This window comes from Euprymna scolopes, chromosome 6, assembly GCF_053919585.1.
Source record: "Euprymna scolopes isolate OS-2025 chromosome 6, ASM5391958v1, whole genome shotgun sequence".
In the NCBI taxonomy this organism is placed as follows: Eukaryota; Metazoa; Mollusca; class Cephalopoda; order Sepiida; family Sepiolidae; genus Euprymna; species Euprymna scolopes.
In genome coordinates this window covers 99,894,138-99,911,386 of record NC_136487.1, presented here as the reverse complement: position 1 = coordinate 99,911,386, position 17,249 = coordinate 99,894,138, and the positions used below count along the sequence as shown (strand labels likewise).

The 17,249-nt window shown below is 20.3% G+C and overlaps 1 protein-coding gene across 1 annotated transcript in view; it reads left to right on the top strand.

The window, feature by feature from the left end:
- LOC145277819 (protocadherin Fat 4-like) overlaps window positions 1–17,249 on the top strand; it is a 514,458-nt gene that overhangs the window by 85,023 nt on the left and 412,186 nt on the right. Inside the window, exon 4 of the mRNA XM_080129718.1 lies at window positions 4,508–4,744. Coding sequence (XP_079985844.1) covers window positions 4,508–4,744 — 237 coding nt within the window. The remainder of the gene's footprint in view (window positions 1–4,507; window positions 4,745–17,249) is intronic.

Sequence of the window (17,249 nt, the reverse complement as noted above, 5' to 3'; positions counted from 1 at the left end):
GTAGTAGTAGTAGTGGTAGTAATGGTGGTGATGGTAGTGGTAGTATCATCTATTATAATTTTTATATATGTATATATTTGTCTTTATGTGTGTCTATATATATGTGTGTGTATGTGCGCGTGTGTTGTTTTTATATATGTCTACGTATGTATGTGTTTGTGCGTTATATATATATATATATATATATATATATATATATTTGTGTTTCTATGGGTGTATTTATGTGTGTATATATGTAGATATGTATGTGTATCTATATGTGTGTATATATGTATATGTGTATATTTATCTTTGCCACATTTTATCATTATCAGTATGTTATTGGCATCATCATTAATATCACTATCACTATTATTATGTTTATTTCTATTACTATTTTTTTACTAGTAATATCTTTATAACTATTATTATTATTATTATTATTATTATTATTATTATTATTATTATTATCAACATTTTTATTACCTTTTTTATTATTTTCATTATGACTAAGTTTGTTACTATTATTACTAAGATAGTTATGATTATTAGTCGTTTAACTGTTATTATTACTATTATTATCATTACACATGTTCATATACTATACTATTATTAGCATTACTTTGCATTTATTATTATTATTATTATTATTATTATTATTATTATTATTATTATTATTATTATTATTATTATGTCATCACCTTTATCATCATCATTAACATCATGACTTATAATGACTAATAAGTTAAGATTCTGCAACATTTAAAACTTTCTAATCATCATCCTCCCCCTTTTAATAATGACATCGAATTTAACATTTTACTGAAAAATTTGTTTCGGCCTGTCTAGCCAATATCCGGTCAGAGTAATACAATATTTTACGGGCTGTTTTTTTTTTGTTGTTTTTTAATCCTGATCTTAATTTTTTTAAATTTGGTCTGAAATCACTTTTTTTTTTAAATCACTAATTAAGCCGGCGATAAAGGTTGACATGCTATTTTTTCTCTTCTTTTTATTTCTCGATCCCATTTGACTGGAGACCAACGTTTCTTTGGGCCGTCGAAAAAAAAAAACAACAACAAAAAAAACAATTTCCATTATTACAGCTGTTTTGAAAACTTTCCAACTGGACTATATGCATCATTACACTAGACTTAATTTTGGACTCCATTCTCTAATGAACTATTTTAGCCTTTCGAATTACCTTGGGAGAAGTTTCATGCAAGCTGAAATATTATGCGTGGTTTGTTTTTATATTTTTTTTTTACATATCCAACATTTTTTCCTTGTTTTTCTTGGCAATTTATGACTACAATAAATTGCGGTTTCACTAATGCCATAACTAGCAAATTCTAGCGTTGCTACAAATATAATTTGATGATTTCTTTTTGCCCTCTGATGAGAAGAATAGAAAGAATAGCGTTCTTTGAAACTTCGTGGAATAAGGAGTTTGTAAATTGTTTTTTCTAGTATTCAGTCGAACAATAAATTTTGATTGTAAAGTTCAACTTAAAGTTTTATTTCCTTTCTCTTATAATAAGCTCTACTCTCTATTGCGTATTGAGCTTTTTTATTCGGTTAGGATTAAATTATCTATATATAAATACTGTTATTTATATTAGTTTGAAGTTTACCATTGCGTATATCAGGTAAACACTACATCCTTTTGATTTCATTACATATATACATACATGCATACATACATGCATACATACACACACACACACACATATATATATAGAGAGAAAGAGATTATATATATATATATATATATATAAGCGTTAGACAAAAAAGAACGTGTTTTTTAAATGTTTTAAAATTTGAAAACTCGTTTGCATTCCATCTAACCGGCATCAGCATAAAAAAACAAGAACTGATTTCAATATTTGTATAAATTACACTAAGAGTTGATAAATACAAATAAAACTTGAAAGAATATATTAACGGAAAAATAATATTATGTGCATAATTTTATTATATATTAATAATAATGCTAATAATAATAATGACAATAAAGATTGTTGTAAATAATAATAATAATAATAATAATAATGATAATAATAATAATAATAATAATAATAATAATAATAATAATAATTAAGCAAATTCACGACCGTACACAAAAGAATAATACAAAACGTGAAAGGATGTATCTACAAAGCAAAATGGATGACCAAAGGTAGAACCATACTGGTGCAAAATGACACGGAAAGGGAACCGCCACCAACAACTACAGGCCCATAACATGGTTACCTACAATCGTTTTTACTCATTCAAAGAAAAGATAAATAACGCACATGGCTATCCGAACTATTACTGCTATGAGAATTATCCTGCCAGATAGTATGCCCTTCAATTAAGAACTTTGACTTTTATTTTCATTTTTCTTTTTCTTTAAGTTAATGACGTTTTATTTTAAAAAAATAAAACAGAAAATATATAAAAAATATTTTTCTTCGACCGTATGCTCTTTTCTTTGTCTCCAATATATGCTTTGTTTGTTGAACCTAGCGAATATAGCGCTATTGCTTACTCAAGAACAGTGGCGGCTCGTGCCTGAGATTAGTGGGGGTGCTACTTCAAAAATTTTACGTATTGTTTTAATATCGTGTAAAAGAAATTCGAATATATAAATAAATATTTAGTCAAATAATAAACAAACATTCAAGTAAATATTCAAATATATAACAAAGACAAATAATCAAGCAGAAATGGATAATACGCAAAAACTTTTTTATTAATTTTTTTTTAAAATTGTGTACACTTTACAGAATAGTAAAAATAATGTATACATTTATTCTTTTTAAACTTTTCAGATTAAATAAAAGTTTGCGTTTTTTTTTTGCAAACAAACGAAAAACATTTTTAAAAATACATTTTATTTACAATTTTTTAATAACTTATTTTTTATATAAAAACAAAAAAGAAAAACTTTGAAATTGACTTGCTTCCCTACGAGGGTTAATTTAGGAGTTTACTATTTGAAAATAGCGTTTTATTTAATAACAGTTTTATTTACAAAATTTATTTTTAAAAATATATTTATAACAAAACGTATTTGTAAATAAAATACAAAATAAAAAAGTGTACATTTGGCTATTTACTGACCTTCCCATGCCGGTAAAGATCGACATAAAGTGGAGATTTATTATAAGAAAATAGGGTGTCATATATAAGCATTGTAAAACATCGAATTTTAATGTAGCTTTCTCCCCAAAGAAAACAAAATATTAAAATTGTCTCAGTCCAGAAGGAGTTTTAATTTTTTTATGCATATTATCTGCCCCATCTACTAATAAATTCAATGTAAAGTTTAAAAATGCATAATTATAAAAACTCTTTTTTTTTTTACTTACAAACACATTTTAATTAAAAAAAAAACTTGTGAAAAGAAAACATTTTTCAAAGTGTAAAACTTCTAACATTGTCCTCGTTGGAGGCAAATAAATGCTAATTTTTTTATATCTAAAACATACAAGTTAAAAAGATTTCTAACTAAAATGTATTTTCAACATAAACTGTTTCTTCGCTTGTTTGCTTTTAGGAAGAAATGTAAACAGTTTTGTTTTTTTGTAAAGTTTAGTTGTTGTAAAATAAATAGCATTTAAAACTACTTAAAACAAACAAACAAAAAGGCAGGTAGATGAAAAAGTAACTATATTTTTATGGTAAGATTTATTTATTGTATATTTGATTTTTACCCTTGGTCGTGTGTTAGCTTCACTGCTAAATCCCCGAATACTTTTAGTAATAATAAAAGAAAAAGTTTCTGCATATTATATATTTCCGTCTGCTACTGAATTAAATCGCAACGCTAAAAGTGTGCATATTTAACAAAAAAAAAAAAAAAAAGAAAAAGCACAATATTTTATGTACAACAACATGTTATATGCAGATTTTAATAATAATTTTAAAAAATTGTAAATAAGCCTCCTTTTTTTCAATAACAATGTTATCACATCAATACAGGCGCACACTCTAAGCAAACAACGAATTTCACGAACGTCTGAGACGCGGAGCTGCGACAAGCGACAGTTCCTCAAGCGGCTTTCATTGGCTGTCTAAAGCATCTAAAGCGTGCATGCGCACAAGAGAATTTCATTAAGAAAGTGTAACTGTGAATTTCACAGCCCCAAGCAAGTTTTATTTTTGTTTTTATATGAATTTGGAGATACCGACATTAAACTTAATGATTTTATAATGTACACATAGAAAAAAATAAAATAATAATAATAAAAAAATAAACGTATTATTTTTAATTTTATCATTAATATTATGTAGAAATAATTTGGGGGTGCTGTCTGCAGTCCCACAGCTCCATGCAGGAGCTGCCACTGCTCAAGAAATATAAGAAAATTAACCGTCGCTTTGTTTCTATTTGGGAACCTAGTCCTTCATATGATGGCGCATCTTCACTATTGCACATCCACCTTTTCCATTTATTTTTCTTGGTGAAGATGCAACTGTTTGTTTATTTAACACTTATTTATATAACAGCAGCTTTTATTTATTTTCTTTATTTATTTAGGGAAAGATGCCAGCAAGTTCAACATCAATCGCTTAACAGGTGACATCAGAGTGGCTAGTAGACTAGACCGAGATAGTGGCTTTTACCAAACAACTGACTTAAAATTGACCGTCTTGGACAAAACTGGTTACTCAGCCACTGCTTCTCTTGTCGTCGTTCTGCAGGACATTAATGATAATGCCCCGATATGTAACCCATCACTCCATTATGTTAATATTTTCGAAAATGGCACCGCAGGTAAGTAAATATTTGTTTTTCTCTAAGTTTATCACCTTTTTTTTTAAATTTCTTTATCATAATGTCTTTGTTCGTTTTATTATTTATTTTAATATTCGACTGAGTCGACCAAAAACATGGAAATCAGTGGATGTCATAACTAATATTGCTAAGTCATGTGCCGCATTTGCGAATAAAACTCCCCAATCATAATACTGTCAGTAACTATACGATTATGACACACGTGTCTTTTGCGGTACTCTCTTTGTGCCAATCCGCTACACCCTGCTGCAAGATGTGCAATTGATTCTGAGGCCTTACCACATGTCCAGCATTCTACAGAAACTTCCTCTCCTAGAACTACTTTTTTGAACACTCGTGTTCATAATGCCCGCTCTAAGCAATTGCTATGATTTTTCATCAGCCACATCTGCTACATCCTGGAAGAACTTTCTGTGCATTTTCTTCCTAGCCAGTTCCTCTGCCCTTTCTCTGTCCATAGGTTTCACATACTCAGCCTTAGTCTCACATGCCTCCACTTCATTGGCCACAACCTTAAGCATCCACTCCTTTCTCTTTCATCTCTCTGTTCATGATGCCTACACCCTCCAGCATTCCCAAATACTTATACCCTGTATCTTCTATTTCTTTCATGATTTCTCCATTTGGCAGCACTGTTCCATTCGAATGAACCTTTATTCCCCTTTTCATCACCAGTGTCACACATTTACTCATCCCAAACTCCATCCCGATGTCTTCTGAGTTTGTCCAAACGAATTTACCACTCTCCATTGCCTTCTCATTTCTACCAAATCATCCAAAAATAGTTGATGGTCCAGGCGTCTGCTGCAAGATGCAAAATTATACCCTAGCTTCTATCTCTTTAAGAGGATACTCAGTGGCATCATTAGCCTTACAAAAAGAAGGGAGGTAACAAATCTCCTTGGAAGTTTCAAGGATCCATGAATGAGGAACCATGTCATAAGCCTTTCTGTAATCGATCCATGCTGCACTCAGATTCCTCTTCTTTCTCTTTGCATTCTGCATTACTGCCTTATCAATCATTAGTTGATCCTTGGTGCCCCTCAGGCCTTTTCAACATTCTTTCTGTTCACCAGGGAGAACAATATTACTCAAAAGATGTTCATAAACTTTTTCTGCAAAGATTCCGATTAAAACTTCCACATTACTAGTAGACATATAATCGGTCTGTAATTGCTGGTAGCTGTCCCCTTTGCAGGATCCTTCCAAATCAGTGTCGTCCTTCCTTTAACAAGCCAATCAGGGACATTCTACGATCCTTTGCAGGGCAGCAGCTATAGGTGAATGAAGGCATTGGAACTGTTTGAACCAGAAGCCCATTACTCCATCTGGACCAGGTGCCTTCCAGTTTATCATCCTTCATATGCCAGCCTTCATGTCATCAATGGTTATCTCGACGTTCTCCATCTGCTGCATTCCTGATAGCCTTTCTCTGACCTCTCCCAACCAGCTAGCCTTCTCATTATGTCGCCCTTCGACAGACCAAATCCCACTTCAGAACTTCCTGCATCATCTGCATTTGAAATGTTGTTATTTCCCACCTGTTTACTACCATTTAATTCTTTATACAGTTAAGACTGATTGTTCCCGAAAAGGTTGTTCTGCTAAAATGCAACACTTTTTCCCACAAAGTTCCTAATTTTCATATCATCAGTGCTGGCTTCTCTTTCAACATTGTTAGAACTATCATCGCCCCCTTTGTTTTTAATGCAAACATATTTAAAATATTTTAATATAATTTTTTTATGTTTACTGACGTTCAGTAATTATTTTTTTATGATAAATAACATTTGTAGCGCGCATATAAGTTAGTTTAGTTTCATACAAAGTGACAAAAAAGGAGTAAAAGCAATATGAGAAATTATCAAATACTCAGATTAGTTGGGAGTAGGAGTATGTATTAAACGAAAATATCCACCTTAATCAGGTTTTTTGGAGTGTTTAGAGTCACAGACTCATTTAAAAATTGAAAGAACAAAAATGCAGAATATGATTGTCAAGTTAAATTCATTTTTTACGGTATCTTTCGTTTAATTAAATTGTTAGGTACTCCCCTCCCTATGTTTAGAATGGGTTTCTAAATAATAACGTCATTATTTAAGCACGATACATTCTCTGCATTAGTATCGAAAATTTAAATATTTCAGATTTGCATTAAATTTCATCTCTAAAATGAAACACAAATTAATAAAAGTTCACATACTGTAATTTCTTTTTTTTTTTAAATCCCTTAAATCCTTCAATGTTTCTTGAATGAGAATTATGTAATGGATTTTTATCAAGACGTTTCAGAAGGTTTATTAACAATACATTATGATGTGAATCTCTGTAAGAGAACACAAACTGTTGCAAAATCCTTCAGAGTTGGGTATTTTCCGAGTGTGTCTGTATACATAAAATCTCCAACTGTTTCTTTTCTGAGCAACGTGTATCTGTTTCTGACTCAGTACATTCCGCCCATTAAACTAAACACGTGATCAACAGAATTATTACATTATTAATAAAATAAATTATAAAAAGACGATTTATTACATTATTAATTAAATACATTATTAAAAGACGAATTATTAAATTATAAATTAAATAAATTATTAAAAGACGAATTATTACATTATTAATTAAATACATTATTAAAAGACGTATTATTACGTTATTAATTAAATAAATTATTAAAAGACGAATTATTACATTATTAATTAAATAAATTAATAGATTACAAATTATTACATTATTAATAACATAATTATAAAAAGACGATTTATTATATAATTAATAAAATAAATTATTAAAAGACGAATTATTACATTATTAATAAGATAATTATTTTCAGACTAGTTATTATATTATTAATTAAATAATTATAAGAAGACGACTTATTACATCATTAATAAAAAGAATTATTAAAAGACGAATTATTACATTATTAATTAAACAAATTATTAAAAGACGAATTATTACATTATAAAATAAATAAATTATCAAAAGACGAATTATTACATTATTAATTTAATAAATTATTAAAAACCGAATTATTACATTAATAATAAAATAAATTATTAAAAGTCAAATCATTACATTATTAATTACATAATTATTAAAAGACTAGTGATTATATTATAAATTAAATAACTATTAAAAGACGAATTATTACATAATTAAGTAAATAAATTTTTTAAAGACGAATTATTACATAATTAATTGAATAAATTATTAAAAGACGAATTATTACATTATTACTTAAATAAATAATAAAAAGACCAATTATTACATTATTAATTCAATAAATTATTAAATTACGAATTATTACATAATTAACTTAATAAATTATTAAAAGACGAATTATTACATTATTAATTAAATAAATTATTAAAAGACGAGTTATTACGTTATTAATTAAATAAATTATTAAAAGACGATTTATTACGTTATTAATTAAATAAATTATTAAAAGACGAATTATTGCGTTATTAATTAAATAAATTATTTAAAGACGAATTATTACATAATTAATTAAATAAATTATTAAATATGACTTATTACATTATTAATTAAATAAATTATAAAAGACGAAGTATTACGTTATTAATTAAATAAATTATTAAAAGACGAATTATTACATTATTAATTAAATAAATTATTAAAAAACGAATTATTACATAATTAATTAAATAATTATAAAAAGACGATTTATTATATTATTAATAAAATAAACAATTAAAAGACGAATTATTACATTATTAATGACATCATTATTTTAAGACAAGTTATTACATTATTAATGAAATAATTATAAGGAGACGAATTATTACATAATTAATTAAATGGATTATTAAAAGACGAATTATTACATTATTAATTAAATAAATTATTAAAAGACGAAATATTACATTATTAATTAAATAAACTATTAAAAGTCAAATCATTACATTATTTATTACATAATTATTAAAAGACTAGTTATTACATTATAAATTAAATAACTATTAAAAGACGAATTATTACATAACGTAAATACATTATTTAAAGACGAATCATTACATAATTAATTGAATGAATTATTAAAAGACGAATTATTACATTATTAATTAAATAAATAATAAAAAGACGAATTATTACATTATTAATTCAGTAAATTATTTAATTACGAATTATTACACAATTAATTTAATAAATTATTAAAAGACAGAATTATTACATAATTAATAAAAAAAAGTATTAAAAGATGACTTATTACATTATTAATTAAATAAATTATAAAAGACGAAGTATTACCTTATTAATTAAATACATTATTAAAAGATGAATTATTACATAATTCATTAAATTGATTATTAAAAGACGAATTGTTACGTTATTAATTAAATAAATTATTAAAAGACAAATTATTACGTTATTGATTACATAATTATCAAATGGCGATTTATTAAATTATTAATTATATAAACTATTGAAAGACGATTAAATTAAATTAATTATTAAAAGACGAATTATAACATAATTAATTAAATAAATTATTACAAGACAAATCATTACATTATTAATTAAATAAATTATTAAAAGACGAATTATTACGTTATACATAAAATAAATGATTAAAAGACGAATTATTACATCATTAATTGTATTAATTATTAAAAGACGAATTTTAACATTATTAATTAAATAAATTATAAAAGACGAAGTATGACGTTATTAATTGAATAAATTATAAAAGACGAATTATTACATAATTAATTAAATAAATTATTAAAAGACAAATCATTACATTATTAATTACATAATTAGCAAATGGCGATTTATTACATTATTAATTAAATAGATTATTAAAAGACAACTTACTACGTTATTAATTACATAGTTATTAAAAGTTTAATTATAATATTATTAATTTAATAAATTATTAAAAGACGAATTATTACATTATTAATTACATAATGATTAAAAGACGAATTATTACATTATTAATTTAATAAATTATTAAAAGACGAATTATTACATTATTAATTAAATAAATTATTAAAAGACGAATTATTACAACATTAATAACATAATTATTAATAGACGATTTATTATATTATTAATTTAATAAATAAATATTACATAAATATTATTAATTAAATTATTTTTAATTAAATAAATAAATATTACATAATTATAAAAAGACTAGTTATTACATTATTAATTAAATAACTATTAAAAGACGAATTATTACATAATTAAGTAAATAAATTATTGAAAGACGAATCATTACATAATTAATTGAATGAATTATTAAAACACGAATTATTACATTATTAATTAAATAAATAATAAAAAGACGAATTATTACATTATTAATTCAATAAATTATTAAATTACGAATTATTACATAAATAATTTAATAAATTATTAAAAGACGTAGTATTACATTATTAATTAAATAAATTATTAAAAGACGAATTATTACGTTATACATAAAATAAATGATTAAAAGACGAATTATTACATAATTAATTTAATAAATTATTAAAAGACGAATTATTACATTATTAATTAAATAAATTATAAAAGACGAAGTATGACGTTATTAATTAAATCAATTATTAAAAGACAAATTATTACGTTATTAATTCCATAATTATCAAATGGCTATTTATTACATTATTAATTAAATAAATTATTAAAAGACGAATTATTACGTTATTAATTACATAGTTATTAAAGGATTAATTATAACATTATTAATTAAATAAATTATTAAAAGACGAATTATTACATTATTAATTACATAATTATTAAAAGACGAATTATTACATTATTAATTTAATAAATTATCAAAAGACGAATTATTACAATATTATTTAATTAAATTATTAAAAGTCAAATCATTACATTATTAATTACATAATTATTAAAAGACTAGTTATTACATTATTAATTAAATAACTATTAAAAGACGAATTATTACGTAATAACGTAAATAAATTATTTAAAGACAAATCATTACATAATTAATTGAATGAATTATTAAAAGACGAATTATTATATTATTAATTAAATAAATAATAAAAAGACGAATTATTACATTATTAATTCAATAAATTATTAAAAGACGAAGTATTACCTTATTAATAAAATGAATTATTAAAAGATAAATTATTACATAATTAATTAAATAAATCATTAAAAGACGAATTATTACATAATTAATTAAATAAATTATTAAAAGACAAATTATTACGTTATTAATTCCATAATTATCAAATGGCGATTTATTACATTATTAATTACATAGTAATTAAACGATTAACTATAACATTACTAATTTAATAAATTATTAAAAGACGAATGATTACATTATTAATTACATAATTATTAAAAGAAGAATTACACCATTATTAATTAAATAAATTATTAAAAGACGAATTATTACATTATTAATTAGATAAATTATTAAAAGACGAATTATTACAACATTAATAGCATAATTATTAATAGACGATTTATTATATTATTAATTTTATAAATAAATATTACATAAATATTATTAATGTAATTATTTTTAATAATAAAAATAAATATTACATAATTATAAAAAGACTAGTTATTACATTATTAATTAAATAACTATTAAAAGACGAATTATTACATAATTAAGTAAATAAATTATTGAAAGACGAATCATTACATAATTAATTGAATGAATTATTAAAAGACGAATTATTACATTATTAATTAAATAAATAATAAAAAGACGAATTATTACATAATTAATTCAATAAATTATTAAATTACGAATTATTACATAAATAATTTAATAAATTATTAAAAGACGAATTATTACATTATTAATTAAATAAATTATTAAAAGACGAATTATTACGTTATACATAAAATAAATGATTAAAAGACGAATTATTACATAATAAATTTAATAAATTATTAAAAGACGAATTATTACATTATTAATTAAATAAATTATAAAAGACGAAGTATGACGTTATTAATTAAATCAATTATTAAACGACAAATTATTACGTTATTAATTCCATAATTATCAAATGGCGATTTATTACATTATTAATTAAATAAATTATTAAAAGACGAATTATTACGTTATTAATTACATAGTTATTAAACGATTAATTATAACATTATTAATTAAATAAATTATTAAAAGACGAATTATTACATTATTAATTACATAATTATTAAAAGAAGAATTATACCATTATTAATTAAATAAATTATGAAAAGACGAGTTATTACATTATTAATTAGATAAATTATTAAAAGACGAATTATTACAATATTAATAACATAATTATTAATAGACGATTTATTATATTATTAATTAAATAAATAAATATTTCACAAATATTATTAATTAAATTATTATTAATTAAATGAATAAATATTAATAATTATTAAAAGACTAGTTATTACATTATTAATTAAATAACTATTAAAAGACGAATTATTACATAATTAAGTAAATAAATTATTTAAAGCCGAATCATTACATAATTAATTGAATGAATTATTAAAAGACGAATTATTACATTATTAATTAAATAAATAAGAAAAAGACGAATTATTACATTATTAATTCAGTAAATTATTAAATTACGAATTATTACATAAATAATTTAATAAATTATTAAAAGACGAATGATTACATTATTAATTAAATAAATTATTAAAAGACGAATTATTACATTATTAATTAAATAAATGATTAAAAGACGAATTATTACGTTATACATAAAATAAATGATTTAAAGACGAATTATTACATAATTAATTGTATTAATTATTAAAAGACGAATTTTAACATTATTAATTAAATAAATTATAAAAGACGAATTATTACATAATTAATTAAATAAATTATTAAAAGACAAATCATTACATTATTAATTACATAATTATCAAATGGCGATTTATTACATTATTAATTAAATAGATTATTAAAAGACGAATTACTACGTTATTACTTACATAGTTATTAAAAGTTTAATTATAATATTATTAATTTAATAAATTATTAAAAGACGAATTATTACATTATTAATTACATAATTATTAAAAGACGAATTATTACATTATTAATTACATAATTATTAAAAGACGAATTATTACATTATTAATTTAATAAATTATCAAAAGACGAATTATTACAATATTATTTAATTAAATTATTAAAAGTCAAATCATTACATTATTAATTACATAATTATTAAAAGACTAGTTATTACATTATTAATTAAATAACTATTAAAAGACGAATTATTACGTAATAACGTAAATAAATTATTTAAAGACAAATCATTACATAATTAATTGAATGAATTATTAAAAGACGAATTATTATATTATTAATTAAATAAATAATAAAAAGACGAATTATTACATTATTAATTCAATAAATTATTAAAAGACGAAGTATTACCTTATTAATAAAATGAATTATTAAAAGATAAATTATTACATAATTAATTAAATAAATCATTAAAAGACGAATTATTACATAATTAATTAAATAAATTATTAAAAGACAAATTATTACGTTATTAATTCCATAATTATCAAATGGCGATTTATTACATTATTAATTACATAGTAATTAAACGATTAACTATAACATTACTAATTTAATAAATTATTAAAAGACGAATGATTACATTATTAATTACATAATTATTAAAAGAAGAATTACACCATTATTAATTAAATAAATTATTAAAAGACGAATTATTACATTATTAATTAGATAAATTATTAAAAGACGAATTATTACAACATTAATAGCATAATTATTAATAGACGATTTATTATATTATTAATTTAATAAATAAATATTACATAAATATTATTAATGTAATTATTTTTAATAATAAAAATAAATATTACATAATTATAAAAAGACTAGTTATTACATTATTAATTAAATAACTATTAAAAGACGAATTATTACATAATTAAGTAAATAAATTATTGAAAGACGAATCATTACATAATTAATTGAATGAATTATTAAAAGACGAATTATTACATTATTAATTAAATAAATAATAAAAAGACGAATTATTACATAATTAATTCAATAAATTATTAAATTACGAATTATTACATAAATAATTTAATAAATTATTAAAAGACGAATTATTACATTATTAATTAAATAAATTATTAAAAGACGAATTATTACGTTATACATAAAATAAATGATTAAAAGACGAATTATTACATAATAAATTTAATAAATTATTAAAAGACGTATTATTACATTATTAATTAAATAAATTATAAATGACGAAGTATGACGTTATTAATTAAATCAATTATTAAACGACAAATTATTACGTTATTAATTCCATAATTATCAAATGGCGATTTATTACATTATTAATTAAATAAATTATTAAAAGACGAATTATTACGTTATTAATTACATAGTTATTAAACGATTAATTATAACATTATTAATTAAATAAATTATTAAAAGACGAATTATTACATTATTAATTACATAATTATTAAAAGAAGAATTATACCATTATTAATTAAATAAATTATGAAAAGACGAGTTATTACATTATTAATTAGATAAATTATTAAAAGACGAATTATTACAATATTAATAACATAATTATTAATAGACGATTTATTATATTATTAATTAAATAAATAAATATTTCACAAATATTATTAATTAAATTATTATTAATTAAATGAATAAATATTAATAATTATTAAAAGACTAGTTATTACATTATTAATTAAATAACTATTAAAAGACGAATTATTACATAATTAAGTAAATAAATTATTTAAAGCCGAATCATTACATAATCATTTGAATGAATTATTAAAAGACGAATTATTACATTATTAATTAAATAAATAAGAAAAAGACGAATTATTACATTATTAATTCAGTAAATTATTAAATTACGAATTATTACATAAATAATTTAATAAATTATTAAAAGACGAATGATTACATTATTAATTAAATAAATTATTAAAAGACGAATTATTACATTATTAATTAAATAAATGATTAAAAGACGAATTATTACGTTATACATAAAATAAATGATTTAAAGACGAATTATTACATAATTAATTGTATTAATTATTAAAAGACGAATTTTAACTTTATTAATTAAATAAATTATAAAAGACGAATTATTACATAATTAATTAAATAAATTATTAAAAGACAAATCATTACATTATTAATTACATAATTATCAAATGGCGATTTATTACATTATTAATTAAATAGATTATTAAAAGACGAATTACTACGTTATTACTTACATAGTTATTAAAAGTTTAATTATAATATTATTAATTTAATAAATTATTAAAAGACGAATTATTACATTATTAATTACATAATTATTAAAAGACGAATTATTACATTATTAATTAAATAAATTATTAAAAGACGAATTATTACAATATTATTTAATTAAATTATTAAAAGTCAAATCATTACATTATTAATTACATAATTATTAAAAGACTAGTTATTACATTATTAATTAAATAACTATTAAAATACGAATTATTACGTAATAACGTAAATAAATTATTTAAAGACAAATCATTACATAATTAATTGAATGAATTATTAAAAGACGAATTATTATATTATTAATTAAATAAATAATAAAAAGACGAATTATTACATTATTAATTCAATAAATTATTAAAAGACGAAGTATTACCTTATTAATTAAATAAATTATTAAAAGATAAATTACTACATAATTAATTAAATAAATTATTAAAAGACGAATTATTACATAATTAATTAAATAAATTATTAAAAGACAAATTATTACGTTATTAATTCCATAATTATCAAATGGCGATTTATTACATTATTAATTAAATAAATTATTAAAAGACGAATTATTACGTTATTAATTACATAGTTATTAAACGATTAACTATAACATTATTAATTTAATACATTATTAAAAGACGAATGATTACATTATTAATTACATAATTATTAAAAGAAGAATTATACCATTATTAATTAAATAAATTATTAAAAGACGAATTATTACATTATTAATTAAATAAATTATGAAAAGACGAATTATTACAACATTAATAACATGATTATTAATAGACGATTTATTATATTATTAATTAAATAAATAAATATTACATAAATATTATTAATTAAATTATTTTTAATTAAATAAATAAATATTACATAATTATAAAAAGACTAGTTATTACATTATTAATTAAATAAGTATTAAAAGACGAATTATTACATAATTAAGTAAATAAATTATTTAAAGACGAATCATTACATAATTAATTGAATGAATTATTAAAAGACGAATTATTACATTATTAATTAAATAAATAATAAAAAGACGAATTATTACATTATTAATTCAATAAATTATTAAATTACGAATTATTACATAAATAATTTAATAAATTATTAAAAGACGAATTATTACATTATTAATTAAATAAATTATTAAAAGACGAATTATAAGGTTATACATAAAATAAATGATTAAAAGACGAATTATTACATAATTAATTTAATAAATTATTAAAAGACGAATTATTACATTATTAATTAAATTAATTATAAAAGACGAAATATGACGTTATTAATTAAATCAATTATTAAAAGACGAATTATTACATAATGAATTAAATTAATTATTAAAAGACGAATTATTACATAATTAATTAAATAAATTATTAAAAGACAAATCATTACATTATTAATTACATAATTATCAAATGGCGATTTATTACATTATTAATTTAATAGATTATTAAAAGACGAATAATTACGTTATTAATTACATAGTTATTAAAAGATTAATTATAACATTATTAATTTAATAAATTATTAAAAGACGAATTATTACATTATTAATTACATAATTATTAAAAAGCGAATTATTACATTATTAATTAAATAAATTATTAAAAGACGAATGATTACATTATTAATTAAATAAATTATTAAAAGACGAATTATTACGTTAAACATAAAATAAATGATTAAAAGACGAATTATTACATAATAAATTTAATAAATTATTAAAAGACGAATTATTACATTATTAATTAAATTAATTATAAAAGACGAAGTATGACGTTATTAATTAAATAAATTATTAAAAGACGAATTATTACATAATTAATTAAATTAATTATTAAAAGACGAATTATTACATAATTAATTAAATAAATTATTAAAAGACAAATCATTACATTATTAATTACATAATTATCAAATGGCGATTTATTACATTATTAATTTAATAGATTATTAAAAGACGAATTATTACGTTATTAATTACATAGTTATTAAAAGATTAATTATAACATTATTAATTTAATAAATTATTAAAAGACGAATTTTTACATTATTAATTACATCATTATTAAAAGACGAATTATTACATTATTAATTAAATAGATTATTAAAAGACGAATTATT